Source organism: Panthera leo, chromosome A2 (assembly GCF_018350215.1).
Source record: "Panthera leo isolate Ple1 chromosome A2, P.leo_Ple1_pat1.1, whole genome shotgun sequence".
NCBI classification, from domain to species: domain Eukaryota; kingdom Metazoa; phylum Chordata; class Mammalia; order Carnivora; family Felidae; genus Panthera; species Panthera leo.
The window spans coordinates 9,819,621-9,847,535 of NC_056680.1; the positions used below are offsets into that span (position 1 = coordinate 9,819,621).

Below are 27,915 nucleotides of genomic sequence, written 5' to 3' on the forward strand. Positions count from 1 at the left end.
TAAACCCTACCCAGTCTACAGTAGTTTTAATATGGCAGCTCAATGAGTTAAGATAATTTGCAAGGAGGCACAGAAAGTTCTTGTCTACCCATTACCCACTGGCCCGAATGTGAACATCTTGCATAACCACGGTACAGTTGTCACAACTAAGAGGTTAGCTAACCTTGGCACAAGACTGTTCACTAAACTACAGGCTTAATATGAGTGACACCAGTTTTCTCTCTGATGTCCTTTTCCTTTCTGGTCCAGGGTCCCATCCAGGACACCACATTTCATGTATTTATCAAGTCTCCTAAGACTTCTCTAAGTCGTGCCCGTTTCTTGGTCAGGCTTTGTTTCTCGTGATCCTGACGTTTTTGAAGTATCCTAGTCAGGTCTTTGTAGACTGTCGCTCAAGTTGGGACAAACATCTGATGGTTTCTCACAACCAGATTGAGTTTGGGGGTTTAAGTGACGATATTGAGGAGGCGATGTGTCCTCCTCATCATATCATATCAAGGGTCCGGGCACATGACTCATCGCTATGATGACAATGTTGATTACCTGGTTGAGGTAACGTCTGCCAGATTTCTCCACTGTCAAGTTAGTTGCTTCCCTTCCCATAACTTTATTCCTTAGAAGCAAGTCACTAAATCCAGCCCGCACCCAACAAGGTGGAGAATTAATCTCCACCTCCCGGAAGGAGGCATATCAAACAATCTGTGGACATACATTTAAAAAAACCCAGTAGTTAATAAATATTTTGGGAGAGATACTTTTGGGGTAAGTGTTTCTCCTTCCAGTTTCATCCACAAATTTTAGCACTCATTGGTAGATCTCGCCTGCTGCAAATTGTAATTGTGGTGTTTGCCTGATGATAATTTCCTATTTCCCTCATTCTTTCTACACTTATTAATTGAACATCTTCTATATGGAAGAGTGGTCTCTTCCCCCCCCCCGCCCATTTTTTATTCAATCATTTATTTACACCAGTATGAACTCATGGGTATTTATTTAATTCTTTGAATTACAATGATTATTTCTTTGTTTATTTATTAATTAAAGTAATCTCTCCGCCCAATGTGGGATTTGAACTCAAGACTTGGAGATCAGAAGTCGCACGCTCTACCCACTGAGACAGCCAGGTGCTCCATGGATCATAATGATCTTTTAAATCTCATATCAGATTCCATCATCTTCTACTAAAAACCTTCCAGAGGCTCCACTTTATGCTTAAGAGTAAAATCCAACTATCTTGCTCACCCGACACTCCCTGCCCACTTCCCGGTCCTTGTCTGTTTGACTTGCTTACTTTCTTCCTTGCTTATTCCTGCTTTGGCCCAACTGGACTTTTTGGAGTCTTTCAGTCATGTCACCCTCATCCCTCTGAAGGCTTTGTCTTTATTGGAATATTCCTCCTCCTCACCTGCATGGGGACCTCTCTCTAACTGGCCTGAACAGCCTTCTTCCTTCTCTTTGATTTCTAATCCTACCTGGAATTAGGTAACTGAAATCTATTTCTTTATCATCTGTCTTGTTCACTGCTGTACCCCTAGAACCTAGAACATAGTAGGTGCTCAAGAAATATTTGCTGCATAAATGAATGCACGGAATGCATTCAAGAGGCTGGGAGAGTACAAAGAACAAGATCCATTCACTCCCTCTCTGATTACAGCCATAATTGAGGCATATGCGTGCCAGGTACTCAGGAGCACTACACGGTAAGCCTCAGTTTCACCCTGTGTAAAATGGACGTAATAAAAGGACCTATCTAGCGGCGCCTGGGTGGCTCAGTCAGTTGAGCGTTTCACTTCAGCTCAGGTCATGATCTTGCTCACGGGTTCGAACCCTGAGTCGGGCTCTGTGCTGATGGCTCAGAGCCTGGAGCCTGCTCCGGATTCTGTGTCTCCCTCTCTCTCTGCCCTTCCCCCTGTTCACGTCCTGTCTTTTTCTCACAAAATTAAAAAAAAAAAAAAACATTAAAAAAATCTATTTATAAAGGACCTATCTACAAAACTGTTGTGAAGACTAGATGAGCTAACACATATGAAAATGATACTCAGCAGGCATTCAACAATTATTAGTATTGCTATCTGTAAAATGGGCACAACAGCGACTTACTACGTAGAATTGTTTGTAAGCTCAGAACCGTGTCTTGCACATGTGAAGTGCTATATAAGCGATCGATTCTACCATTATCGTCATCGTCATCCCACCAGGCCGTCCCTACTTTCAACGAAAGATGTTTTTAATCGAATCTCATTTTTTTTTTTTTTTTTTTTTTTTTTTTTTTGCAAATCCCTTTCTTCGGCCTGCCCTGGTGGTCTCAGGATACTGTCAGGCCTCTGCACCTCCGTATAGAGCGCCGACATCACTAGGCTGGGGACTCTGGCCCTTGTGGACCACAGACTCCCATCGCCCCGCCCACAGGCCTGGACCGCCCGCGGTCTCCATGGAAACCCACTAGCCGCAGGGGGGCGTGACGCCGCCGAGACGGATAGGGGCCTTCGCCTATCCGGTCAAAGTCATCTCGGCAAGGGGCGCAAATGGGGCCTCTGATGGGTGCGTCCTTGCGGAAAGGCGGGGATACGGCGGCGGACCACGGGGGTTGTGCCGTTTCTACCAATCAAGTGCCGAGATCGCATTGACGGACAGGCGTAGCGGGAAGAGGCCCCAAGTGCGGGCTTTCACCCAACAGACTGGCCGCAATGCCGAGAAAGGGCCAATGAGGAGGAGGCGGGGGTGGGACGAAAAGGCCGGTTGCTCCGGAAGTGGAGGGAGGGGGTGAAAATGGCGCCCAGCTCGAAATCGGAGCGGAACAGCGGGGCCGGGAGCGGCGGCGGCGGCCCCGGGGGCGCCGGGGGGAAGCGGGCAGCGGGGCGGCGGCGGGAGCACGTCCTCAAGCAGCTGGAGCGGGTCAAGGTGAGGCCTGGAGTCTGGGGAGAGCTCGCTGGAGGGTGGGGAAAAGGGACGAGGGAGGCGGAGGGAGGGAGGGAGGGAGTTCGCGGGGTGAGGGGTTGGGGGCGGAGCCCCGGGGGAGGGGGCTCAGAGGAAGGGGGCTGGGCGGGGCCCAGGAGAGCGGACTTGGATGGAGGGGGCTGGGACGGGGGCTTGGATGGAGTGGGCTGGGGGCGGGGTCCGCGGTAGGGGGCTTGGATGGAAGAGCTGCTGGAGGTGGCCGGGAAAGAGCTTGGGTGGAGGGGGGTCGCTGGAGGAATAAGGAGAAAGGGGGCGATCCAGGGTCAGACTCGTTTTTCAAAACCCTGCTCCCACGGCCCCTCCGTTATGGAGCCTTTCCGCCCCCTTGGCAGAGCCCCTGCTACCGGCTTTGGGCTTCCTCTGCCTGGTGTTCCTCTCTCTGTCCCGGCTCTGACCACACGGGAGCTGGGAGTTCCTGTACCTGTGTCTGCCTCCCCCATCGAATGGGAGGGATCTTCCTGGAGAAAGCCTGGTCTTCTCCCTCGACTGGGAGCTTCCTGAGCAGGGCTCTGACTTCTCCATCAGACTGTAAACTTACAATGTGTCGGCGTATCTATCTCCCATCAGTCTGGGAGCTCCGGGAGGGCAGACATGTGAATCTGCTGTGAGGTCAGCAGCAACCTGGGCAGAAATGTTTCCCTGTGGGTAGCGAGAGTGCCTTCTCCATTAGGTTGGGAACTCTGTGAGGGCAGGGCTGTGTCTCCTCCTTTTGACGAGTTCCTTGGGCAGGGATAGCCGCCACCCTCAGCCTGGTTGCTCCCTGGGTTGGTCTGTGGCTCCACCCTTAGCTTGGAAGCTCCCTGGACTGGGATTGTGTCTCCCGTCAGCCTGGGCCTCCCCAACAGGGCTGTTCCATCAGACGGGGATCTCCTTGAAGAGTGTGCCAGAGAGCTCCCCAGATAGGGCTGTTTCCCATCAGACTGTAACCTCTTGAGGGCAAGGCCAAGTATCTCACTCAGATTGGGCTGTAGGACCCGGGTGCTCTGATCCCCTAGCACTCAGCTTGTGCCTGCCTGTCCCCCCCCCCCCCCCAAATTCTTCCTTGAAGTTTTTGGGATGAGGGAGTCGGTTGGAAGGCGGCTAGGTTAATTGAGAAGGGGGAACTGGGCAGAAATTGGAAGGTCACTGGTCAGCCCCACCCTTCTGCCTCCTCACCTGTCCCTGAGGCCAGGGCTGTCCCAAAGGCCCTGAGCACCCTGTGTGTAGGCTAGTGGGTGAGGAATAGGTGAGTGCAGTTGGTCAAGCCTCTTTAGTGGTGGAGGACACCCACTGGAAACAGCCTTTAGGAAGGCAGCCAGTGTGGCCCCGTGTGACCAAGGTTGACTGGGGAACCTTCCTGGAGGAGGTGATGCCAGTGCTGGTCCTCAGGACCTGGGTGCTTGGGCAAGAGGGGCTCTGAGACTGAAGAGGTGTGAGGCTGGGAGGGTGGCATGGGTCCCTCGTGGAGAGCGAGGCTCAAATGAGGCCCAGCTGAGCCATCTTCCCCAGCTATTCCCACCTTCTGGAGCTTGGACCCCTCTTGACCGTCATAGTTGGCGGGGGGGGGGGGGGCGGCTATGTGTCTGGGCGAGAACTTGGGGGTGCTACTCTGCTTTAGGTGAGGGGACTGGGGGGCGATGGTGCCTTAAGAGCCAGGGCCACCCCTTCCCCAGATCAGTGGGCAGCTCTCCCCTCGCCTCTTCCGGAAGCTGCCGCCCAGGGTCTGCGTCTCCCTCAAGAACATTGTGGACGAGGACTTTCTCTACGCAGGGTGAGGCTGCGTGAGGCTGGGCCGAGCAGGGGGGTGGCTGGGTGGGGTGGCAGGCTGGCCCTGACCTGGCCATTCTGCCCCCACCCCCACAGACACATCTTCCTGGGCTTTTCCAAGTGCGGCCGTTACGTTCTTTCCTACACCAGCAGCAGCGGGGATGACGACTTCTCCTTCTACATCTACCATTTGTACTGGTGGGAGTTCAACGTGCACAGCAAGCTCAAGCTGGTAGGGCTGGGCCCGGTGCCGGGCTGTCCCTTCCAGCAGCAGGACCCGCAGATCACAGCACCCCTGAGCCCCAGTTTCCTTGTTTGTAAAGCAGAGAAATCGTACTCCTAAGGTCGTTGTCAGGACTTACCACGTGTGAGGTCAAGCCACACGAGATTGCCGTTTTCGTAGTTGAAAGCGGGTAGACAGCAGCACCCTCGTGAGGTTCGGCTCAACATCTAGCCTGCGGAACACGGCGGGCTCAGGCCAGGGGGGAGCCGTTAGCTTTGCTACCCCATTCGCTTAACCCTGACTTTGACTCCTTGAACCCCCCCATTCCAGCAGGTGAGTGCTGTCAGACCAGCTGACACGTGAGCCCAGGGAGGTGGACAGGGTTCAGGGTGGAGCCGGCTTGGAACCGATGTGTCTCGCAGGGTCCCCTTTTGTGAGGCAGGGCTTCTATCCGCTTCCTCCCGTGCCAGGCCGCCTCCCTGCTTCCCCTAGTTGTGAGGGTAGCTTCCCCTGCCGTCCTCAGGAGGGCACAGGCTACGGTACAGGGGCTGCTTAGACTCCCTGGCTGGAGTCACACACACCCTCACCCCCCCACCCCCCAGAAAGGGCGCTCCTGCCAGCTCAGCCCCAGCTCGGATTCCAGGCCAGCATCGTGCGGCCTTGGGCCCCCTCTCCCCCCACCCTACCTGCTCTGACTCCATACCGACCCCGGCCGTGCTGCTCAGGTCCGGCAGGTGCGGCTCTTCCAGGATGAGGAGATCTACAGCGACCTGTACCTGACCGTGTGCGAGTGGCCCAGCGATGCCTCCAAGGTCATCGTCTTCGGCTTCAAGTAAGACCCGGGGACAGGGAAGGCCCGGCGAGGGTGGTGCGTGGGCCAGGCCGCTGAAGGTGTGCCGGCCCCCAGCACCCGCTCGGCCAATGGGATGCTCATGAACATGATGATGATGAGTGACGAGAACCACCGAGACATCTACATCAGCACCGTGGCGGTGCCGTCGCCAGGCCGCTGCGCCGCCTGCCGGGAAGCCAGCCGGGCCCACCCGGGTGAGCGGGCTGGGGGCCTCGGGGTGCGGGCTGCCCCCCCCCCCCCCGCCCCGCCCCGCGGCCGGGAGTGAGCCTGGGTGGCTTGTGTTGCTGCAGGCGACCCCAGCGCGCAGTGCCTGCGGCACGGCTTCATGCTGCACACCAAGTACCAGGTGGTCTATCCCTTCCCCACCTTCCAGCCTGCCTTCCAGCTCAAGAAGGACCAGGTGGTGCTGCTCAACACCAGCTACTCTCTGGTGGCCTGTGCGGTCTCGGTCCACTCGGCAGGTAGGCCCCCGGGCCCGACGATGGGCCGAGCACGGGCTGTAAGCCTCAGAGCCCGTGACCTGCCGACTCCGCCCAGCGGGCCCCCCGAGGGTGGTCCTGTCACTGCCCCCCCCCCCCCCCCCCACGGCAGATGAGGAGGCCGGGGTGTGCAGAGGTGGAGTCCCTTGTCCAAGGCCACACAGCTGGACAGCAGGAGTACGGGATCCGAAGCTAGCCATGCTCCACCCCGGCACCGTCCACTAGAACTTTCCGTAGGGGTGTGATGGTCTATATCTGCCGTGTCCGCTCCAGCCGCCACCGGTAGCCACTTGGAAGCGGCTGAGTGACCCAAGAACTGACTTTTAAATTTTATTTAATTTTAGTTGAGCTCAAGTAGCCCCATGTGGCCACAGCTACCATGCTGGACAGTGCAGTGCCCTTTTCGAGCAGAAACGGTCACTTAAAATTTCAGTTGGTAGACAGAAGGCCATCTTATGTCTTCGGGAATAGGAAAAAACGCCAGTGAAAGTCACAAGGTGATGTCCCTTGTAGCTAATGTTAAGAGTAGCTAATGTTAAGCTGGTTGATGTTACCACTGGCGGCGATGGGGGACCCTGGGGCCTCACCTGCACCCTCAGGGCCACAGGGCAACAATGTGACCGCAGCCCGGTCTGAGCCCGGGCACGTCCAAGGCTTTGGTGGTAGGGGCTACCTGGCGTCCATCCCTGGGGATCGGGGAGGTAGGACAAGGCAGTGATTCCCTTGGATCGGCAGTCCACTGAGCGCCCCAGCACGCGTGTCTGTGGAGCATGCCTTGAAGACCCATCCAAACGCAAAAGAAACCAAGGAGATCTGTAATGTCAATGACACCACTTAACGTCCCGATTTCGTAAGAATGGAGTCAGTAAGAAGACACCCACTAAGTACATTAAAATGGTTGTCCCTGGGAGAGGGAGTGGAGTGGATATAAAAAAAGGATTAAATGTATACAATTAAGCCACAAACCAGCAAGGGCCAGGATGTCCTGTCCCCAGGCCCACGCAGGGGCCTCCTTCCCTGGCTGCTTGTGCCACTGTGGGCAGGGCCCTCTCCAGAACCCAGGCCTCGTTGAGGCTGATACCTGCGCCCGGTACTTGTGGCTATGGGTCTCTGTAGGAAGGGTCACGTGGGACAGGATTCAGCTTTGTGCACACTGGGGTGAGGGGGACATCGTCACCCGTGTCTAACACCTCGCCATAGGACACTGTTTACACAAAGGGGGAGTTTTGACTTGGCCGTCGTCCACTCTGGTGGACAGGAGTGCCTTGGTTCACATCGTCACGCAGTGTGCCCTTGGACAAGTTTCCCTCTGAGCCTCGTTCCCCAGTCTCTGAACTGGGAGGACACAGCCCCCGCCCTCTCAGTGTTGATTGTGGGGGGGGGGTCCTTTGGAGGTGGTGCAGGCAGGGCCCAGGGCTCAGCCACAGTGCTCCTCCCTGAACACACTGGGGTTGTCCGTGGCGAGCCCACATTCCTGATGGTGCCCATAGATGGGCACTGTGTGCCCAAGTCAGTCAGGCTCCCGTTGGGGAGGATGGAGGGCTATGGAGTAAATTTTCAGACTTTGGTGATTTTTAGCTTTTGTCACTGTAAACCGTGAACTCCCCAAGGGCAGGGATTTTTGCGTCTCGTTCCCTCACGTCCTCAGTGTGGCATCTGGTAGATGCTCAGAAATAAAGCTTGAAGGTATTGTTTATGCACGTGTTTGCACGCGCATGTAAGGCCTTTTCCCCTTCTGAGTGTTTTCAACTGATCTTTCAGCATAGGGAAGTCTTCTAGAAGGGTGTCCCCAAGGTGGATTTCTAAGAACCACCCGCCCCACCCCCCACCGCCCTGCCCCCGGGCAATGAGGGAGGTCTGCAGTGCCCTAGATTTGAACTTGTTTATTGACATTCCCCCCCCCCCCCCCCCCGCCCCCCTTCACTGTTTTCGTTTCAGGCGAGAACAACTTCTGCCAAATCCTGTATGACCACACCACCTCCCCTCCGGCCCCTCCCAGCCCCCCTGGGCCTCAGAGCCCTGAGGTGCCCCCCACCCTCCCCAGTCCCTGTCCCGAAACAGCCCCCGCCCGGGTCCCTGGGGCCCCTGAGCCCTCGCCCGCCATCGCCAAAGCCAAGGAGTTTGTGGCCGACATCTTCCGCAGGGCCAGAGAGGCCAAGGGTGGGACCTCGGAGGAAGCCCGGCTGCCCCCCTGCCCGGGGCCCTCGGGCAGTCGCTGCCGCCCGCCCTCAGAGCCCCTGGCCCCTTGTGGGGAGGTGATACCCCGAGACAGCCCCCCTGCGGCGGAGGCACCAGCCCCTGAGCCCGGCTACGTCAACTACACCAAGCTGTATTACGTGCTGGGGTCCAGCGAAGGGACCGAAGCGGAAGATGGTGAGCTGGGAACCCACCCGGTGGGCAGGGCCCCAGGCATGGGAGGCCAGCCAGGCCTCCCACCACCCCTACCCCCACTTCCTGCCCCCTCAGAGTTCGAGGATGACAAGATCTCCTTGCCCTTTGTGGTGACTGATCTCCGTGGCCGCAATCTGCGGCCCATGAGGGAGCAGGCTGCCGTCCAGGTTGGTGCCAGTGGGGGGGCAGGCCTAGGGGCGGCCCCTGGGGAGCCTGCTGGGGTGACAGCTGATGCAGTCTTGCCGTCCGCCCGCTGCCCACAGGGTCAGTACCTGACGGTGGAGCAGCTCACGCTGGACTTCGAATACGTCATCAATGAGGTCATCCGCCATGATGCCACCTGGGCCCACCAGTTCTGTTCCTTCAGTGACTACGACATTGTCATCCTCGAGGTGGGCCCAGGGAGGGAACGGGGCGGGGGGGGGGGGGGGCGGTGCCCAGGGCCTCTCTGTTCTGGGCATCACCCCCAATAACTGTCACTGTCCCACTGCCTGCCCTCCCCCCCGCGCCCCTGCCCCCCAGGTCTGCCCGGAAACCAATCAAGTCCTCATCAACATCGGCCTGCTGCTCCTGGCGTTCCCGTCCCCCACTGAGGAGGGCCAGCTCCGGTGAGTGAGCGGGATGCCCCTCGCCCCCGCCCAGCAGCGGGCCGCGCTCGGATACTTCAGGGGAGCGGGCGAGTGGGGATGTGAGAAGACTTCCCCTGCCCCCCAAACTCCATTACTGTTCCAAAGACAGAAGCCCCCCAGGGTTGCCTGGGTCCCAGCTGAGGGACCCGTTGGTCCCGTCCCTTTCTCCTTTGCTCCTCACCCACTGCAGACCAAAGACCTATCACACCAGCCTCAAAGTGGCATGGGACCTCAACACAGGCATCTTCGTGACAGTCAGTGTAGGCGACCTGACCGAGGTCAAGGGGCAGACCAGGTGAGGTGGGACTGGGGGCGGGGGGGGGGGTGCCTGGGACGGGGGTGGGCGGCCTGGGTGATGAGAGCCCTCGCCCCCTTGCCCTCAGCGGCAGTGTCTGGAGTTCATACCGCAAGAGCTGCGTGGACATGGTCATGAAGTGGCTGGTGCCTGAGAGCAGCGGCCGCTACGTCAACAGGATGACCAACGAGGCGCTGCACAAAGGTGGGCCCCGTGACCCGACGGCGGTCAGGACTGAGGTCCTTACCCTGGTGCCATGCCAGGCCTGGAGCGGGTGCTGATTCCTCAGTGTTCCTGAGCGGAGGAGTCCGCTGGCTGTGCCACTGGACACGGTGGAATGGGGGTGAGGGGAGGAGGGCAGGCCCGGCGAGGCGAGGGGCCGGCTAGGAGAGGACCCGGCAGGCGTGGCGCCCGGGGAACCGCGGCCAGTCCTTCGTTCAGCAGACCTTTGCCGGGTGGCTGCAGGGTAACGCAGCAGGCTCACTGCCTTCTGGAACCTCGTGTGGCCCAAATCGGATCGGGGAAAGAGGCGGACCCCTCCCACAGCCTGGGCCCGCAGAGACCCCACGGCTCCCTTCTGCCCCTTCCCTGCAGGGTGCTCGCTGAAGGTTCTGGCAGACAGCGAGAGGTACACGTGGATTGTGCTGTGAGGGCCCGGCCGCTCTGGGCACTGACTCCAACTACCTCCGCGGCCTGGGAGCTGGCCGCCTTCCTGGCAGCCTCTCCCCGGCTGGCCGGCCGACCGGTGACCGACTGACGACGGCGCTAGTGTTAGGCTGCGGGGAAGGGGGCTGGGTGGGGCAGCCCCTGGTGGCCTGAGAGTCTGGACGCTTCTTATTTATGCCTATTTAAGTTGGGAAGGGGCAGAGGGAGGGAGCCCCCTGCCCCACCAGCCTCAAGCGCCCACCTTCACCCCGCGCTGGGCACAGGCCCTTGCTCTTTGCGCGTCTGCCCCTTTCCTTGGCTACAGGTGTGGACGTTGCCCCCCGGGGAGGCCGAATGGACCCCTTTCCCCTGCCCTGCCCGTCCCCGCCTCCCCCACCTGAGGTGGCAGACCTCGTGGCCATCCCCTCCCCCTGCCCGTCATTCCTCTTCATGTAATAAATGTTTTATTTCTGAGCCTCACTGAATTCCCTTTGCTGCCGCTCGGGGCCCAGTTGGAGCCCCCAGCCCCGAGGCCCCTCGAGTCAGCAGTAGCCAAATATCACAGCGGAATTTATTGTGTTTTAAGAAAGACTACAAAAAGGTAGAAAACAGCTCGGCACACTAGACTACCACACGCGTGGACACTTTCACGGCCAGGAGAGGGGAGGCCCCGAGGGCAGGGGGGACGGGGTGGGGGTGGGCCACCCCAAAAGCTGTAGCACGCGGAGCACACAAAATAGTGATTTTTATACAATAGGTTCAGGTTTTTCTTTTTTTTTCCTTTTTTTTTTTTTTTTTTTTTTTTTTGCTTTTTGCTTTTTGCCATAAACATCTATCTCACAGGTTGAAGACACTGAGAAAACCGGAACAGATAAGGCCATGATGGTTGGAAAAAAACCAACAAGTTACCAACTCCGCTCGGGCGGCTCACAAAAATCGCACAATAGTCGTGTGGGGGGCGGGGCGCACTGCACGGAGGAGAAGCACAGTCTCCTGGGAGAGGAGGAGCGCGGAGGTTCCATTACAAACCAGAGGCGGGCGGCCTGGGACACTGGGGTCTTGGATCTGAGGGAGTAGAGCCCCCAGCCTGGGCCGGGACGGGCGCGGGCACTTCTGGACCCCACTGCCGGCAGCAGGCCCCTCGGGGCTCCCACGCCCAGCCCCGCCTGCTGCTCTTTGGAAGCTGGAGGCGGCATCCCCCGGGCCACCCTACCCCCCCGACCAGGCCAGGCAGTGCCCCCCTCTAGGGCTGCGGGGCAAGGGAGGGCCCAGCTCTGGAGAAGATGCGACACCCACGGCTTTAATTGCACTTATACCAAGGAGTGGGGAGCGGTGGGGTTGCTGGGGGAGGGGTCCCGGGGCTGCTGCTGACAGTGGGGGTCCCCAGGTGACGCCCACCTGTGCCCACCTGGGGCTCAGGGTTGGGCCCAGGACAGACTGTGCAAAGCCAGCGAGCTGAATAAGTTAACGGTTCCACAGGGGAGGGGGGGCCTGCCTGCTTGCCCCCTGGGATGGGAGAGGGAGATGCTGAGGCCTCGGAGGCCAAGGAGCCAAGCTGGCTGTCCCACGGGGCACCTGGGCACGGAGGCGGGTTCCTTAAGGCACGTCTTTTGTGTCAGTTTGCAGCTGCGGCTCCGCCCCGGCCCTGTGATTGGTGCCGGCCCCACTGGGGGCGGGGACCCCCTAGCCTTCCCTGTCTTGGAGGCCCCCATCCCGGCCCTGGCCGAGGCTGGAACGGTGACAGCGAAGCCACAGAAGCTGTGAGGGACCCTGGCGTGGGTGGGCGGCGGGGGCGGGCGGGGCGGGGTGGAGGGAGGCCGCGGGCTTAGCTGGAGGGCAGCGCCTGCACGAAGAGGCCCCGTGTGTCTGTCCTTGCCAACTTGGCCGGCGGCTCCAGGGCGTCCGGGCCCAGCGCGGGTGACTCTCCGCCGGCCGCCAGTGAGATGTCCTGTGGCAGCTCGTCCTCGCTCTCCTCCTCCTCTTCCTCCTCCTCGTCTGGGGCACACAGAGCAGGTCCGGCTCAGCGTGTGGCGGCCGCACCCCCAGAGCACCGTGGGCACCTCCTCCGCCCCGATCCCTCTGGGTCACCGCCCCTTGGACTCAGGCCCTGGGTAGGGACGCGCCCCGCCTACCTTTGTCCGGGTCAAGGGGGTTCAGCGAGGTGGTCAGGTTGGCGAACTGCAAGGAGGCAAGACAAGGGGTGAGGGTCCCGCCAAGGGTGGGGGGGGGGGGGCCCGCCCGCGCCCTGGGCGCCCCGCCGCGCGCACCTCGCCCATGACGGCGATGGGGGTCTCGCCCTTGGCCTGGGCCACGCGGTGCTCGATCAGGTAGTACATGTACTCGTCGTAGAGCAGCCGGATGAGGTGGAAAGACCCAAAGCTGGCAGCGCTGCGCAGGGTCAGGTCCCGGATCACCATGGAGCTGTAGGCGGCGGCGGGAGAGGAGACCGTCAGGCCCGGCCCCGCCTCTCGCCCCCGTATAGTACCGCAAAGACCCCAAGCGCCGGCAAGCCCGGCGACCCGGGCCCGGTCTCGCGCTGGCTCCCCAAGGGCTTCCGTCAGTGACAGCAAACGGTCATCACCCAGCCCACCGCCAACAGGGCCTCCGCCTTCGTAAAAGGGCACCTGAGCCCCAGGGAAGGCGGGGGCGGGGGCGGGGGCGGGGAGGGGGGGGGAGGTCTTCTCCCGTCCCAAATTCCCCGAGGAGGCGGGGCCTCCTGTGATCCCATTCTGACCCGCCCCCGGAGGGGAGGAGCCGTCCCTAAGCCCCCGCCCTCAGATCAGGGTCCTCCCACCCCGCCCCTTCCCGCCCGGATCGCGCAGGGCCCGAGCGCACCTGTAGAAGGACCACTTAAGGAGGAAGAGCTTGGCGGCCTTGGGGAAGCCGGCGCTGCCCTGGTAGGGCTTAAGCACCTGGCTCACGACGCCGTCCAGCCAGGCCGCCCACTGCTCCAGTGAGTTCTGCTGCTGCAGGGTCACCTTGAAGTCCTGCTCCAGACGCTGCACCACGCGGTCCTCGCAGCGGCACACCCACGAGGCCTGCTCCTGCAATACAGCGGGCACGTGCCCGCGGCTCAGCCACCGCCCCGGGGCCGCCCCGCGCTCACCGGCTCCGCCGCGCGCTCACCTGCACGTTGGCGAAGTCCACGCGGTTGAGGTCGCTCAGCATCTGGTTGATCTGCGCGGTGTTCTGCAGCACTGCCCGCGCCGCCTGCGCCAAGTGGTTGAGCGACGTGTAGCGTCGCAGCGTCTGCGCGAAGGCACCGGCCGCCGCCACCTGCGGGGCGGGGGGAGGGGGGGAGGCTTGTGGCTTGTGTGGAACCCACCTCCACCCCCGCCATCCCCTGCCCCACACACTGCAACTTCTCTGATCCTTTCTTTCTCCTGAAAGGGAGGGATGTATCTTGTCGTTTTTGTTGGGAAATCAAGGGGTTTGGGATTTTCAAACTTTGGGTGGACACCCAAAGTATGGGACCAAAAAAAAAAAAAAAAAAAAAAAATCAATGCAATGTGTCTGACCAGATTATTTCTTTTCTTTTAAATTTTATTTGAGCGAGAGAGAAAAACTGTGCACATGAGCAGGGGAGAGAGGGGAGAGGGACAGAGGGAGGGAGGGGGAGAGGGGGAGAGGGGGAGAGAGAGAGAGAGAGAGAGAGAGAGAGAGAGAGAGAGAATTCCAAGCAGGTGCTACGCTCAGCCCAGAGCCAGATACGGGGCTCAATCCCACAACCCTGGGATCATGACCTGAGCCAAAATCAAGAGTCAGAAGCTCAACCGACTGAGCCACCCAGGTGCCCCGTGTTATTATTATTTTTAATTAAAGGACACAATACAAACTCTGAGGGCACTGCCTAGAAAGGGCATTGCTTGGATTGTTATTCCTTTGAGTGTCAGGGAGGGTGGGGTTTTGTTCATCTTTGTCATTGCTGTGCTCCCAGCATTGAGAACCGTGCTGGCACACAGCAGGTGCTCAATAAATGCATGCTGAATAAATGAATGAATACATGAGTCTTGCCAGTTCTGAAGGGCTTCCCCCTGGATCCAGCTTCTACTCTTTCCACCCATCACCCCCCCCCCCCCCCCAGTGTGCAGTGCACTCAGGGGTGATGCTTCAGATGTCCGGTTCTGTACGACTGTCTTGTTATCATTTTAAGGACAACAAAACAACCCTTTTCTTCCTTTTACTTTTTTCGCTCAAGAGCAAGCACGTCGCATCTAATCCCTCACATCTAAGCAGTGAATGTGCAGCATTGATGCAGAGGGCCATTATTCTGTTACCTTATAGATGGTGCTTTTTTCCCCCCCTGTTGAAACCGTCTGAAGAGAACTTCAAGCTGCATTTGGTTTTTATTTTTTTAAGATGTTGGATCGTGTACAAAAATACCACCAAGGGGTTGCGTTTCAGAAGTGGGCACCTGAGGAAGCCGGTTTGTAAAGACAACACCCAAGGCTCACTCTGAGGGAACAGGAACTGCCTCTCTAACGGGGAGGGGAGACCAAGGCCCCCAGCCCACAGTTCCATGGCCAGGAGGGAGGAGCTGGGCTGTGCACCCAGGCTGGCCGCTCGGCCCGCCCTCACCTTCACACGCAGCATCTCCTCTGGGATGTTCACCATGGCGTGGGTGAGCCAGCTCTCCAGGCTCTTGGCAAAGTTCCGGATCGCTTGGGTCAAGGCACCTGTGGGTGGCAGCGGGGGCGTATCAGGACCGCAGGGGGGAGGGGGGAGGCGGGAGGGTGGGGGGGGGTGTGGCCGCGGCGCACTCACTGGGGATGGGCCGCAGCACGTCAGGGATGAGGATCTCCACCAGGCCCTGGTACAGCACATTGTCACAGTGCTTGGTCCACTGCAGCACTGGCTCAAACTTGGAGAGGAGCACCAGGCTGGCCTTGGGCAGCCGCTTCTCAGCCTCGTCGTGCCTGTGGACACCCACCCCGCCCCTGAGGTCAGGCTGACACGGGCCCCGATGCCCCCGGGGTCAGACGGGCACAGGCACCCACCCGCTGCGGGGAGGAGACGGCCCGGCGAGGCGCGCTATCCCCCCGCGCCGTCAGACCGACACACAGGCACGCTCCGGGGTGGGGGTCACAAGGCCACGTACACCCCCCAGACTGCAGGGGTTCGGGCAGATGCCCCCCTTCTACGTGATGGCCGAGGTCTGGCTGCCCCGGCCCCGGGTGCTGCTGACTCACACAGTGCCCCACGTCCTTCCCTCCTCCCCACTCCCACTGAGGGACTCACACGGCCAGCGGAGGCGCCTCGTTGGGCTGGCTGAGGTTGTACCTCCAGAAGGTTTTCCACAGCGTCTCCACCAGGGTGAACTGCAGGTTCACCATGACGTCGACAATGGCCTGTTGGGGAGGCTGGATGCTCAGGGACGGGGCGGGCGTGGGGCAGCATGGCCTTCCCTCATCCCTGCCCACCCAGCCGGCTGCCCTACCTCACAGTGTTCCCGGTACAGGACCTGGAAGGCCTTGATGTCCCCAGGCCCGACGCCCTCGGGGAGCACTTTGCCCTGGAGGTCAACCTCCGAGAAGTCAGGGAGACTCCTCGAGGCATCTGGAGGCGGGAGGAGACACCATGAGGCCTTTATCCTCTCCCTGCGTGCACCCCCCCCCCCAGGCCTCTCCCCGGGATCGTATCAGGTTGTCATCACCCTCCTCCCCAGCAGGGCCCCCCCCCCCCGCAGGCAGTGGGGGACGGTGAGGCTCTGCAGCGGGGGCGGGGGGACAAGGGAACCATGTGCATGCTCTCCGGAGGCCTCGGACCTGCCCCAGAGCCCGCCCCGCGGGCCAGGACACTCTCACCCAGAAACTGCTGGTACTGCTGCACCTGCGCGCTGATGTCCGACAGCCCCGCGGCCTGCTGCGGCCCCACAGCCACGCCGTTCGTCATGCCCTCCATCTTCTGGAGGGGCTTGAGCCTGCAGAGGGGGCGGTTGGGGCCCTGAGACAGGCCAGCAAGCCCTGCACCCCCCCCCCCCGCCCGCGCGGGGCCGCCCCTTCCCGCTACCTCTGCTTCTGTGAGAAGGGCTGGCCCCGCATGGCCATGTGCTGCTGGTCCTCCATCAGTCGCAGCAGGGGCGAGCTGGCCTTGATCCGCAGGCCGTAGTAGTGGTATTTGGAGTTGCCCCTGGGGGGAGGCAGAGGGTGAGGGCCAGGCTGCGCCCGGGGTGGGGGGGGTGGAGGGCTCCGATTGTTCGCCTGGGCCCTTCCCGTCACCCCTGCCTCCTCTCTGCTTGGGGGACGAACAGCCCGGGGGCGAGACCCGTGTTCCACAGAGCCGAGCGGGCGCCGCGCTGGGGAAGGACAGGGGCTGTGGGTGTCAGGCGAGGTCCCCACGTGCCAACGGCCTTCTGGGAAGGCGGGGCCGGCATCGGAGGGCACGCCTGGGCCCCTGACACTGGCACGGGCCGGGAGCTCCGCACGGACTCGTAGACTAATAGTTATAAGGACACCGCGGGCCCTGGCCTGAGCGCTCCGCACGCACAAAGGCCCGTGTTCCTCAGCCCTATCCCCTGAAGGGTGCTCCTGGCACCCTCCACAGACAGGTGAAGAAGAAACCGCGGCACAGAGAGACGGTCAGGCACGTGCAAGCGAATGAGGCAACGCCTAAGCTGGGAACTGGACCGGAGAGATGAGCAGGGCTCACCCCAGGGAGGTGTGGGCGTTGCAAAGGAGAAGAAGGGAAGAGTGGGTTCGTGGGATGGCTCGTTCCTCCCTACATGAATGCACTCGAAGGCCCTGATTTAAGCACCAACCGTGTGCAGCTCCTGCATTTTAGCATTGGGAAGCCAGATCAGAAACAAGAGAAGGGAGTAACCCAGAGTCATGTTGGATGGTGCTCCTCCGTAAGGAGAAAAAGCAAGCGGGGAAGGGGGCGGTCTGGGGAGTCAGGGAGGTGGGAGGTGGGAAGGCTGCAGTTTTAGTTAACGGGGCCAGGCGGCGTTTGAGGAAGAATACGGGGGAAGAGTGCGTGAAGGAGAAGGCGTAGCTGGTGCAAAGGCCCTGGGGTGGGAATGTGTGGGTGTGACAGGAAGGGGCCAGTGAGCGAGGGCGTGACAGGGGTAGCCGAGGCCCTGGAGAACTTGGGAGACGGGGCAGGCTTTGCGGCTGTCGGGGGTGGGCGGCCCACCTGGTGCCCAGCCGTCGGGTGCGCAGGCCCATGAACACGGAGCGGATGAGCTTGCCGAAGGAGGCGGCGTTGACGGGCTCCAGCTTCTGCTCCTGGCAGTGCAGCAGGTAGTGGCAGTAGAGGGTGCTCCGTGGCAGGCTCACACCCTCGGCCGTCTCATAGTTGTCTAGGAGCCACTGAACCTGGGGCCGGACCAGGGACCGAAGAGCATGAGGCACTGCTTTAGTTTCTGGAATACTCATTGTGAAGTGTTCTCTGTACCTATTTTCTTTTCTTTTGTTAATGTTTATTTATTTTTGAGACAGAGAGAGAGAGAGAGAGCACAAGCAGGGGAGGGGCCAAGTGAGGGGGACAGAGGATCCAAAGCGGGCTCTGTGCCAACAGCAGTGAACTCACGAACCCTGAGACCGTGACCCGAGCTGCAGGTGGAGGTTCGATTGACTGAGCCACCCAGGCGTCCCTTCTCTCTGTGCCCATTTCCAATTGTGACGCTGACAACCACGTTGTAGGTCACATCGTAGCATAATCACCGGTGGGAACTAAATCTCATGGAACTCTCTAGAACTGCACCGTCCAACAGAGTTGCCTCCAACCACACGTAGCTATTTAAATTCATTTATACTGAGTGGAAAAGGCCAATGTCAAAAGGTCATGTGGAGTATGATTCATAGAACATTCTCGAGATGACAGCATTATAGAAATGGGGAACAGATTCATGGTTACTGGGGGTTAGAGACGTTGGGAGGGAGGAGGGCGGGGGTTACCATAAGGGGTAGTTGGAGGGTGATCTTTGTGGCAGTGGAACAGTTCTGCATCGTGATTGTAGCGGTGGTTTTCCAAATGGACACCCGTGATAAAAAGATAGAAGTAGACCCCCCCGCGTTGTACCAAGGCCAGGTTCCTGGCTGGATACTGTACTGTAGTTACGTAAAACGTAACTAGTGGGGTAATCTGAGTGGGCGGGGTAACCTGGGTGAGTCGCCCACAGGGGTCTCCCTGTACTATTTTTGCGGCTTCCTATGAATCTACAATTATACCAAAGTAGCGTAAGGAAAAACAAACAACTCAGTTCCTTGGTGACCCCAGCCACATCTTAGGCACTCAATAGCCACATGTGGCCAGAGGCCTCTGTATTGAACAGCACAGAGGGAATACTTCTATCAATGGGGAATGTCTAGAGGACGGCAGCGTTCTAGTGAAGCGTGTCTGCAAACTTCGGGTAAGGACCCGTTACAGGGTCATGAAATCAGCTGGGTGGGTCACAACCAGCATTCGAACAACATAGACCTGAAGCCGGGCTACATGGGGGGTTATAAGGGAGGTTCAGCCTGCCTTCTGAGAAAGCTTCCGTCTCGGTTATGTGGTCCATGATGGGTGGCTATGTCAAAGGGCGGTATTTATTTATTTAATTTAAAAAAAGCTTTTTTTAATGTTTATTATTTTGGAAGGAGAGAGAAGAGAGAGTGAGCAGGGGAGGGGAGGGGCAGAGAAAGAGGGAGACACGGAATCTGAAGCAGGCTCCAGGCTCCGAGAGCTCTCAGCACAGAGCCCGACGTAGGGCTTGAACTCACGAACGGTGAGATCACGACCTGAACCGAAGTTGGACGCTCAACCGACTGAGCCACCCAGGCGCCCCCAAAGGGCGGTATTTAAAATCGCTCCAGACCCCCGGGGGTACCTGGGTGGCTCGGTGGGCGAAGCGCCTGACTTCGGCTCAGGTCATGATCTCACGGTTCTTGAGTTTAAGCTCTGCGTTAGGCTCTGTGCTGACAGCTCTGAGCCTGCTTCAGATCCTCTGTCTCCCTCTCTCTCTGCCCCTGCCCTGCTCGCTCACTCTCTCTCTCTTTCTCAAAACTAAATAAATATTAAAAAATAAAAATAAAAATAAAAAAAATCACTCCAGACCCCAGCTTCCAAGAGGACAAGGACCACCCTGAGACTACTAGGCCCTGATCCAACCACAGTCACAAAGCTAGTGAGAGGCCCGGCCCAAGTGACTCCATACAGCCCACCTCTGGGCAGAGAGAGGTTTTCTTGCCGCCTTCTAGATGGACAAAGTACCTTGCTCACAGCAGCTCCCCCCATGCGGGTGCCTGCCTCTCCCTCCCCTTGCTATACGCCTGCCATCATCAGTTCTGATCATAGGAGACAACACTTCTTGGGGCCCTGGTCTAACAGCCTCATGCATATGAGCTGAGGCCCAGAGAGGCTGAGTAACTTGTCTGAGGCTACACAGCCAGGATCTGATCCCCGGACATCTTCATCTGAGGACTCCCGCGCAAGGGTGCGAAGGCTCCTGCTGCCGGCGACCAGTGACCACCCACCGCCCGCGCCCAGCACCTCCCCCCGCCCCCGGCCCCGCATGCCTTTTCTGGGGCCCGAGTTGGCACTTACGGTGGCTGGCGAGGCACGCGTGGTGTGGGAGTAGGACTGGCTGGCGCTGCCCAGCATGTAGCCGCCCTGGATCACATAGGTGCCTGCTCCGCTGCCGCCGCCGCCGCCGCCGCCACTGCCGCCGCCGCCGCCGCCCCCGCCGCCGCCGCCCCCGCCCCCGCCGCCGCCACCGCCGGTGCCGCTGGCGCCGCCGCTGGCCCCACCCGCGCTGCTGGCGGAGCTGGTGACGACCTGGCTCCCGGACACGTACATGGGCACGGAGCCGCTGCTGGCCACCGCCTGGGAGGTAGCGGGCGTGCTGACCTGCGCAGCTGTGCCTGCAGCTTCGTAGTAGCTCGCGCCCGCTGTCTGCGTGTACAGCGGCGTCTCCGGGTAGGGGTAGGTACTGGAGCGGCTGAGAGGGAAGCAGAGGCAGGAGTCAGCGGGCAGGAGCTGGGCAGCCGAGGGGCGGGGCGGAGGGGGCTCCTGTGGCGCCGGGGCCCTCCCAGGATGGGAGCCAGAGGCCGCCAACATTTACCCATGCCGGACCAGGCACCACTCTGAGCGGGTGCCTGATGGGGCGCAATTTTCCATGTAATCCTCAGAACGGCCCCTGGCATGGGAGCCCACACCTCAGATGTGAAGAAGCCAAGACAGAATGGCTAGGTCACTTGGAATAGGGCACACACTTCACTCAATTAAAAACAAAACAAAACAAAACAAAACAAAAAAACCAACTCATCGAGCACCCACTGTATGCTGGGCACTGTTGCAGGCACTACAGACCCAACAGTGGGTAAGAAAGAAAAAGCCCTGCCTGGGGGAGTTCACGTTGTCGCCGGGAAGCCAGAGGAGAAGCAAGCACAGAGGTGAATCAAGGGCATTGCAGAACGTGGTCGGTGCCCAGGTAGTAAACCAGACGGGAAGAGGGGGCTGGAGAAAGGGGAGGGGTTCTACTTTCAATCCTGTGGCCACCCTGGGGGCCATTCAGCGACGACTTCTGGAGTGCAGAGCATATCCCTTTGAGGCAGAGGAGCGTTCTCCTCCAGCTGTCCCAGGACCCGCGTCAGATGATGCGGGGGCTCAAGGCTGCAGTTCATAGCAAGAGAGCAAAAACAACTGGGGTCCCTCTTTGGAGGACAGTTAAGTGAAAGGTGACAGAATCCTAAGAAGGGGTAAGAAAGAGGAAGATCCTGCCAAAGAAGAAGCTCCAGAACATTTTTTCAGGTGAACGAAAGAGGTGGGGAAAGGTAAGGATGGGGTTTCCGGAACAGGGGGGAGACTGTGCCCCATTTCCTATCTATGTCTGCATCATGCGGGTGGAGGTCCCATGGATGGGGAGTAGGCATCTCACAAGACATCGTTGGACACAGTTTTGGTTTCTGAGTCCTCTTAACTTATTAGTGATTAAAAACAACATCAAATTTTAAAAATCCAGAAAGGGAGCAAGGCCGGCCAGATGGGACCCGCCGCAGAAGGCTCTGTTGTAACAGGCTCCTGAAGGAAGCTGGGGAAGGAGACTTGCAGGCCTCCAGGGCAGCAAGGAGAAGGCGGGGGGAGGGGCAAGGGGGGAGGGGAGGGGGGGGGGAAGGCTGGTCACCCGAAGTGGGCGCCCTACCTGTTGGACACCAAGAGGCAGCTCTTGACTGCGGCATCCTGGTCCACGTCTACTGAAGTGGCACTGGGTGGCACCAGCAAGTGCCCTCCACCCCATCCCCAGGCAGGGACCACAGCCAGCCCAGCCCAGCACCCCACCCCACCCCACATCTGGAGCCACAAGTGCTCGAAAAATGTTGCTCTGGCAGCAGTTTGCTGCATGATTGAACGAATGTGTGCATCTCTGGACAGAGCCAGAGCCAGAGGTGCAGGGACTGTGGCTTTGGCCAGGGAGGGGGTCCAGGCTGGCAAAGGGCTGGGAAGCCGGTTAAAATCCACTGCAAGAGACAGACAGGGGACACAGTGCTACTAACAATTTCACCAGAATCCGATGGCGGTGATGGGCCACGTGTGATCCCACACGCGATAACCACAGAGGGGAGAATTCAAACAGAAGCAAGGACAGACACTGCCAGGGGAGGCAGAAGGAGCCAGCCCGGCACCACAAGGCCTGGGCTTGTGCCTCCCTTCTACTTTCTGGGGGCCCTATGGGGGCCACTCTTCTTTCCGGAATGCCCTGTATGGTCCCTACCCACTCTGGTTAACTGCGTGGCTAAGAGACTGGCAGCACGGGATAAGTCAACGGAACTATGAGGTAGCTGGAGGCCGTCGACCATGACTCAGGTGCCAGGGTCAAGCCCCCTGGGATAGGCCACAGCACCACAATCCAGGGACTGAGTTGCTCTATGAGCTAATCCCCAGCATCACGCCCTTATGGGACAGGTGGGTGGGGGATGTAAGGAAAAAGGTCAGACACAACGCAAAGAAAACCGGATGAAGCTTCCGACAATTAAACCGACAATCACCGTGATCCTGGAACTATTACTGTGAAGGAGGAGAGAGCGACGGTGGTGTGAGGGGTCTCCCGGACAAGACTGAGCCAGAGCAGAGGCTCGGGCAGGCCTCAGGCATCTGCCTGACGTGGCAGGCGTGCAGGGCACGCAACAGCAGGGAGAGGAGGGCCCCCAAGTGTCGGCCGGGCGGGCACCGGCTACGTCGTTCACGCTATGTCTGCACCGTGGAGTACTATGCAGCCGTTAAACAGGGTGACTGGGACCCGGTCAGAGAAACAGGCAAGAGCTTTGAGACACACAACTGGGAAGAAATAAAGGACAGAACATTCTGCCCGTTTCTGAACAAAAAAGGGGCTAGTTTCTATTCTCAGGGTGCCTCTAGGAGGAAACAAAGAAACTGGTCACAGCACTGCCTTTGGAGCAAGCTTGGGGGTCAACAGGGAAGATTTCTTTTTCTTTAACATTCCCTACTAATTCAGAAAGCTTGTCTTATAAAAATTAAATTTTCTTTTTTTTTTCTTTTCTAAAAACCAGGCCCATCTGACCCCAAGGTCTTAAGTTATACTGGGATGCCTTTCCCAACCTGCGAGGGTCCCCTCTGCTCTGCCCCTGCCTGATGGCTGCTGGTTATCCTGGGGAAGCACCTATCACCCGACACCTGAGGCCTTGAAGGCTGGCTGGTCTGCTAGGGGCAGGGACTCTCAGGCCTCAAGTCCCAGCAGCAGGGTCCTGAGCCGACCTAGGCCCCGCCCCCCCCAGCCCACTCACATGGCACTGGCCGTGTAGCTGGCGTCACCACCCTCCACATACTGCACTTGGCTGGAGTACACGTGTGGGACGGGCACCTGCTGGAGCTGCTGCACCTGGTGTGGGAGGAAGGGCACACAGAAGGTCAAGGGTGGGGCGGTTCCTCTGCCTCTGCCTCTGTCTCTAAAGGGCGGGTAGCTGTCCAAGCTCGCAAGGACACCTGGCTCCCCGGCGGGGAGGCTGCGTTTCTGGACTTTCTGAACACATCCTGGACAGGGCCAGGGGTCAGAGGCCCGGGGGTTGTGGCCTTGGTCAGGGCTGGGAATCGGGCGGAGCTGTGTCAGAAGCCAGGACTCTGCGCTTAGGCTACGGACGGCAAGGATGGGGCCTGACGTGAGGCGGGCTGAGGAGACCCCGGAGCCCTACTCTGAGCGTGAAAGCTGGACCCCACAAGTAGAGCCAAGCACTGGGACAAGGCTGTCACTAGAGCTAAAGCCAAAGCTGGAGCCTGAAAACCACATACAAACAGGGCCTCAAGGGGTGGAGCCTGCATCAAGGGAAGGATCCCCGTCCGTAGGGGCGGGGCCTGGAAACTAAGTACAGGATGTCAGGGGAGGAGCCAGAGGCCAGGGGTGGGGCTCCGGTTGGCGGGACACAACCTGGAATTACTGACAAGGTTTGGGGGGCGGGGCCTGGATTCCCCACCCCCATCCCCCGCCCGTCTGTTGGAGTGGAGGCTGGGACCTGGGACCGCCAGTCTTGGGGGTGGGGGTGGGGGTGGGGGGGTGGGGGTGGGGTCGGAGGTGGGTCCCCACACTGGCCGGGCGGAGGTGGGGTCTTCAGGGCCAGCAGGGCCAGGCGGGCAGCCTGGGGCCGGGCGCCGGCCGGGGCCGGCGGATCCCGCCCCCGCCCGCCCGATGCCCCCCGCCCGTGCGTCGGCCACCTACTTTGAGGGCCGTGGCGGCCGTGCCGAACACTAGCACCTGGGGGACTCTCTGGATCCTGACCCTCTGGTCGGGGCTGGCTCGGGCCGGGAGCCCGGGCAGTGGCTCGAAGACCACTTTCTGCTGCGGCAGGAGCAGGTGCGGGGGCATCACGCCCACCAGCTCCACCCACTGCTCGGCGCCCGGCTCGTAATGGGGCGGCGGCGGCTGGGGGCTGCCTAGCTGCCGGACCTCGCCCCTGCACGCGGGCGGGAGCGGCGGCGGCTCCGGGGCCAGCGCGCTCGGCCGGGGCCCGGGCGTGGGTGGCCGGGGCGGCGGCTCCGGCGGCGGCGTGGGCCGGGGCTCCTGCTGCTCTGCCTTCCTAGCGGGAAACTGACTGCCTGAGCTCTGGAGGACAAACAGAGACACTGGGGGGTCACCGGGAGCGGCCGCGGGCGGGGCTCTAGGCCTCCGCCGCCCACCGGGTCGCTGAGCCCACGCGGCAACCCCACGGAAGATCCCGCCCGGTGCCTCAGGGAGGGGAGAATCCAGATCTCTCTCTTAGCAAAACCTGGGCCCTTGAACCGCCAGGTGCCGGGGAGAGGGGAGGCTCCAAGACAGAGTCTAGAGCCCACAGCCCAAGCCCTTGAGGAACTCCCCGCCCCCCGCTCCCCGCCCCAGCCCCGCCCCATTCCCTCCCTGCAGCCCGATGGGCCCGCACCCACCCCTCCCCAGCCCGGGCCTAGTCCCAGTTTGCCCAGAGGTAAGTGGAGAAGACACGCACCTCTTGAGCCACGTGAACTGGCTGGAGCCCCTGCACCGTAAGTTGCTGCACGGGGCCGGCTTTGGGCGCCTGTGGAGTGGCTTGGACCACGGACCTCTGGGATGGAAAAGGCAAGTCAGACTGTGGTAACCGTGGCGACCAAAGGCCCACCCATCCCTGAGCACCCACCCCATGCCCCCATGAACTCCCGTAAGCCTCACAGCAGCCCGGTGAGAAAGAGGCCACCATTCTCCAGCTCTTCCCTGCCGGCCCTGCACCAAGTGCCTTTGAGATTCAGGACCACATTGACCCCGGGCGTTCAGTTAGAGGCGTGAACAGAGGCTCATCAAAGTGAGGCTGACAGGAAGTGGCAGAACTGAAGTTGAACTTGGGACTGACTGCGGGAGTCCTTGTCACCCACCCCCACTCTGGACATGAGTTATCGCACACCCCCACATCCGCCTGCCTCCACATCCTTGCTTTTAATGCTACCGCAGGAATACGGACATCGCCCTCAGGGCACAGAGCGAGGGGCAGAGGCGGGGGGTGGGGTGGGGTGGGGTGGGGTGCCGAGTGGTGGTTTAGGACTCGGACCCAGGCCTGGAGGTTCAGAGGGTGCGTGGTGCTCGGCAGGACACCTGCGAATCCTTCAGGATGGGGTTTCCGCTTTTCCTCTGGGGGAGGTCTGTGCCTTTCATCTGGTTTTGCGAGGGGTTTGGGACCCCGCAACGTGAGTGATGGCGACCAGATGGCAGACGACCCTTGCCACTTAACCTGCCCCAGCAGCTCAGAGCATAGCCTCCTCCCAAAGGCTGGCCGTGCATTTGGAGGCTGGGCCTCTCCCCGAGCTCCTTAGGGGTAAGCCTGGACTTGGCCTCGGGGCTTCCTCCCGGCGAGTGGGCCCAAAGAGGCAAGGTTGTTTCTCAAAGTTGTTTCCAGCGCCCGTTCAGTGTTAGGTGCCACCTGTGAGGACCACATCTCATCCCCCAGCAACCCCGACCACCCTGCCCCCAGACTCCCAGGGCAGAAGCCATTATGCAGATAAGGATGCCGTGTCTGAAGGAGAGCAGAGGTGCTTGCCAGAGGCCCCGGGGGGGCCGGCTGAGGATGCACCCCTACCTGCTCGGCTCCCACAGACCTTCCCGACCGCAGCTCTCACAGACAGCCAAGGAGGCCGCAGAGGCTGCCTGGCCAGGACCCCCTGCCCCAGCCACCGCCCGCCTTGGCCTGGCACCTCTTGGGTGACGGGGACACTCTGCTGAACGCCACAGACCTGCAGCTGCTGCGGCACGGCACCCGCGGGGGCCCCAGCCGTCTTGCTGGAGGAGCTGTTTGCCTGCCCCGGCGACCGCTGCGAGGGAAGGAGACACGGGAGCGTAGTCTGGGCACCCAGGCCCTGGAAAACCCTTCTCAGGAGGGCTGTCCCAAGAGCTACTTGGGGAGGGTGGCAGTCTACAGAGGTCTCAGCCTCCTAGGCTGGTAACTGGCCGCGTTTCATGAATCCAAATGCCTAGTCCCTGCCGTAGCCCCGCTCACTCCCAGGCAAGGCTAGGGGTTCGGCTCACAGGTGCCGGTGGGGGGACCCACCCTCCGCAGCCCAGATGGCCTCAGCTCAGAGGACACCTGTGCCTCCGAAATCAGAGGGACTGCCGCCTTGAGGTGAGGAGGGGTAGGTGAGGCGAGCCCCACTTTCCAGATGGGAAGGGATGTCCCAAGGCCACACAGCTGAGTGGCGGCACCGGGCACTGACCCCAGGCAGACTGGCGACAAGAGTCCCTGTGAGCTCTGGGCCCTGCTGTGGCCACTCGGAGCCGACGGCCCTTGGTATTATTAGCTGTTTTACACAGAAAACACTGGGCTCAGGGGGCTCCAGGGGCCTGGCCAGAGTCCCCCAGGAGAAATGGCTGAGCTGGGGGTCTGACCCCAAGCTCCTGAGCTGCCACCTATGCTCCCAGCCACCCGTGGTCTGCCTGCCTCCAACACACTCATTAGTGCTTAGGGGGTCCCCAGAATCCACCCTGTAGTCTGGGGAAGAGCCTCTACCAGCCCTGAGGGGCGCGGGGGGACCCGCTTTGCTTCCCAGGATGCGGGGTCCTGATGCGGAGCTGTGAGGCCCATCTCAGGCTGGGGTGGGAAGCGGCTCAGAGCTGGCAGGGCCACGAGTCAGGCAGCCAAGCCACCCGACCCGGGCTCAGTAAGGACTTTGGAGGAGCGAGTGGGCTTGGGGGCGCAGGGACCCCTCCAAGTATACTCTGGGGGTACATGCCCAACCCGGGGAGAGAGGTACAGAGAGGGCAACCGACGGGGCCACCACCTACCTCAGGGGGCGAGTGCACCTGCTGGGTGCCATGCACTGTCAGGGAAACCTGGCCACCCTTGCCGCCTGGGGCCGTGCTCTGCACCACCAGACGCTGCGTGGGGAGAGCCTAGAAGCAGGAGGAAAAAGGACCACAGTTCACTCACAACAGCCCGTCCGGTTCCCGCGAGCATCTGCGCCACACCAGGCGATGTCCTGGTGGTGCTCGCCGTCAGCTCACAAAACTGCCCCGACGGCCCCCGGGCAGCACTGTTACTACCCCCACCGCACACAGGGTGACAGTGAGGCCTGGGACGGCGAAAGCGCTCGCCCGAGGCCCTGGAACCGGTAAGTGGCCGAGCCAGGGTCGACGTCCAGGGAGCCTGGCTCCGCAGGCCATGCGCAATATGCTCTCACCCTTGAAGCCCGTTCTGGGCGGAGCCCCGTCACACCGCCGGCAGCCTTCTGGGGGACAGGCCACCATGTACTCACGGTCCCCGTGCTGGCTACGGGCTCTTGGCTCCTAACTGGCATTGGGTTCTCTGCTTTGAGATATCGGGGCTGGGCCTGAAAGCCACCTTTCTTATTGCTACTCCTCGGCTGTCTATTAAGATGTCTCGTGCAGCAACTCCTTCCCCAACGGGCCCTGACTGCCACCGTCTCACTGGCCGGAGGCGGCGGTCATCCCCCTGGATGGGGCCTAGGTCCTTGATGCTGGTGAAGGCCCATCTGAGCAGGCCACCAGGAACTGGCTCTGCAACCCAGGGGGAGGCCGGGCCTGGTGTGGCACCCTTACCTGCTGGGGCACTGAGATGTTGGTGAGCTGGAGGGGAGACACGTGGCCCGGCTTGGCCTGCACGCTTGTCTGGACCAGCAGACGCTGTAGGGGCAGGGAGTAAGGACCTGAGCCATGCGGGCTTCCCCAGGGCGGGGCGGGGGTGGTGGCTGAAGCGAACATCTTGCTAAGAACAGGTGAGCAGATGGCTCTGGCAGCAGGGTGGGAGGGGAGGCCA

General features: G+C 60.5%; 2 protein-coding genes across 15 annotated transcripts in view; one reads left to right on the forward strand and one right to left on the reverse strand.

The window, feature by feature from the left end:
• The first annotated feature begins 2,740 nt into the window (after positions 1-2,740).
• On the forward strand, positions 2,741-10,693 carry DCAF15 (DDB1 and CUL4 associated factor 15). The gene is made up of 13 exons (XM_042928664.1): positions 2,741-2,901; positions 4,611-4,708; positions 4,801-4,936; positions 5,653-5,759; positions 5,835-5,974; positions 6,071-6,241; positions 8,198-8,632; positions 8,726-8,817; positions 8,914-9,042; positions 9,173-9,258; positions 9,470-9,574; positions 9,663-9,778; positions 10,169-10,693. The coding sequence occupies exons 1-13, from the start codon at positions 2,770-2,772 to the stop codon at positions 10,222-10,224; spliced, it is 1,803 nt and encodes a 600-aa protein (XP_042784598.1). The 5' UTR covers positions 2,741-2,769; the 3' UTR covers positions 10,225-10,693.
• An 83-nt stretch (positions 10,694-10,776) lies between these two features.
• RFX1 (regulatory factor X1) overlaps positions 10,777-27,915 on the reverse strand; it is a 32,370-nt gene continuing 15,231 nt past the window's right edge. For 9 of the 14 annotated variants that reach the window (XM_042928648.1, XM_042928646.1, XM_042928655.1 and 6 more), the window contains 19 exons: positions 27,699-27,782; positions 26,925-27,032; positions 25,841-25,957; positions 24,628-24,723; positions 23,868-24,251; positions 22,942-23,036; positions 19,745-20,138; positions 17,351-17,532; positions 16,229-16,348; positions 16,024-16,139; positions 15,657-15,775; positions 15,458-15,567; positions 14,984-15,135; positions 14,798-14,895; positions 13,346-13,495; positions 13,055-13,263; positions 12,487-12,640; positions 12,352-12,397; positions 10,777-12,214 (listed from right to left, as the gene is read on the reverse strand). In XM_042928648.1, the coding sequence (XP_042784582.1) occupies positions 12,045-12,214; positions 12,352-12,397; positions 12,487-12,640; positions 13,055-13,263; positions 13,346-13,495; positions 14,798-14,895; positions 14,984-15,135; positions 15,458-15,567; positions 15,657-15,775; positions 16,024-16,139; positions 16,229-16,348; positions 17,351-17,532; positions 19,745-20,138; positions 22,942-23,036; positions 23,868-24,251; positions 24,628-24,723; positions 25,841-25,957; positions 26,925-27,032; positions 27,699-27,782 (2,904 nt within the window). In that variant the 3' untranslated portion in view covers positions 10,777-12,044. Of the gene's footprint in view, positions 12,215-12,351; positions 12,398-12,486; positions 12,641-13,054; positions 13,264-13,345; positions 13,496-14,797; positions 14,896-14,983; positions 15,136-15,457; positions 15,568-15,656; positions 15,776-16,023; positions 16,140-16,228; positions 16,349-17,350; positions 17,533-19,744; positions 20,139-22,941; positions 23,037-23,867; positions 24,252-24,627; positions 24,724-24,827; positions 24,921-25,840; positions 25,958-26,924; positions 27,033-27,698; positions 27,783-27,915 lie in introns of those variants that run through there. The other 5 variants (XM_042928651.1, XM_042928650.1, XM_042928652.1 and 2 more) reach the window with 5 other exon arrangements.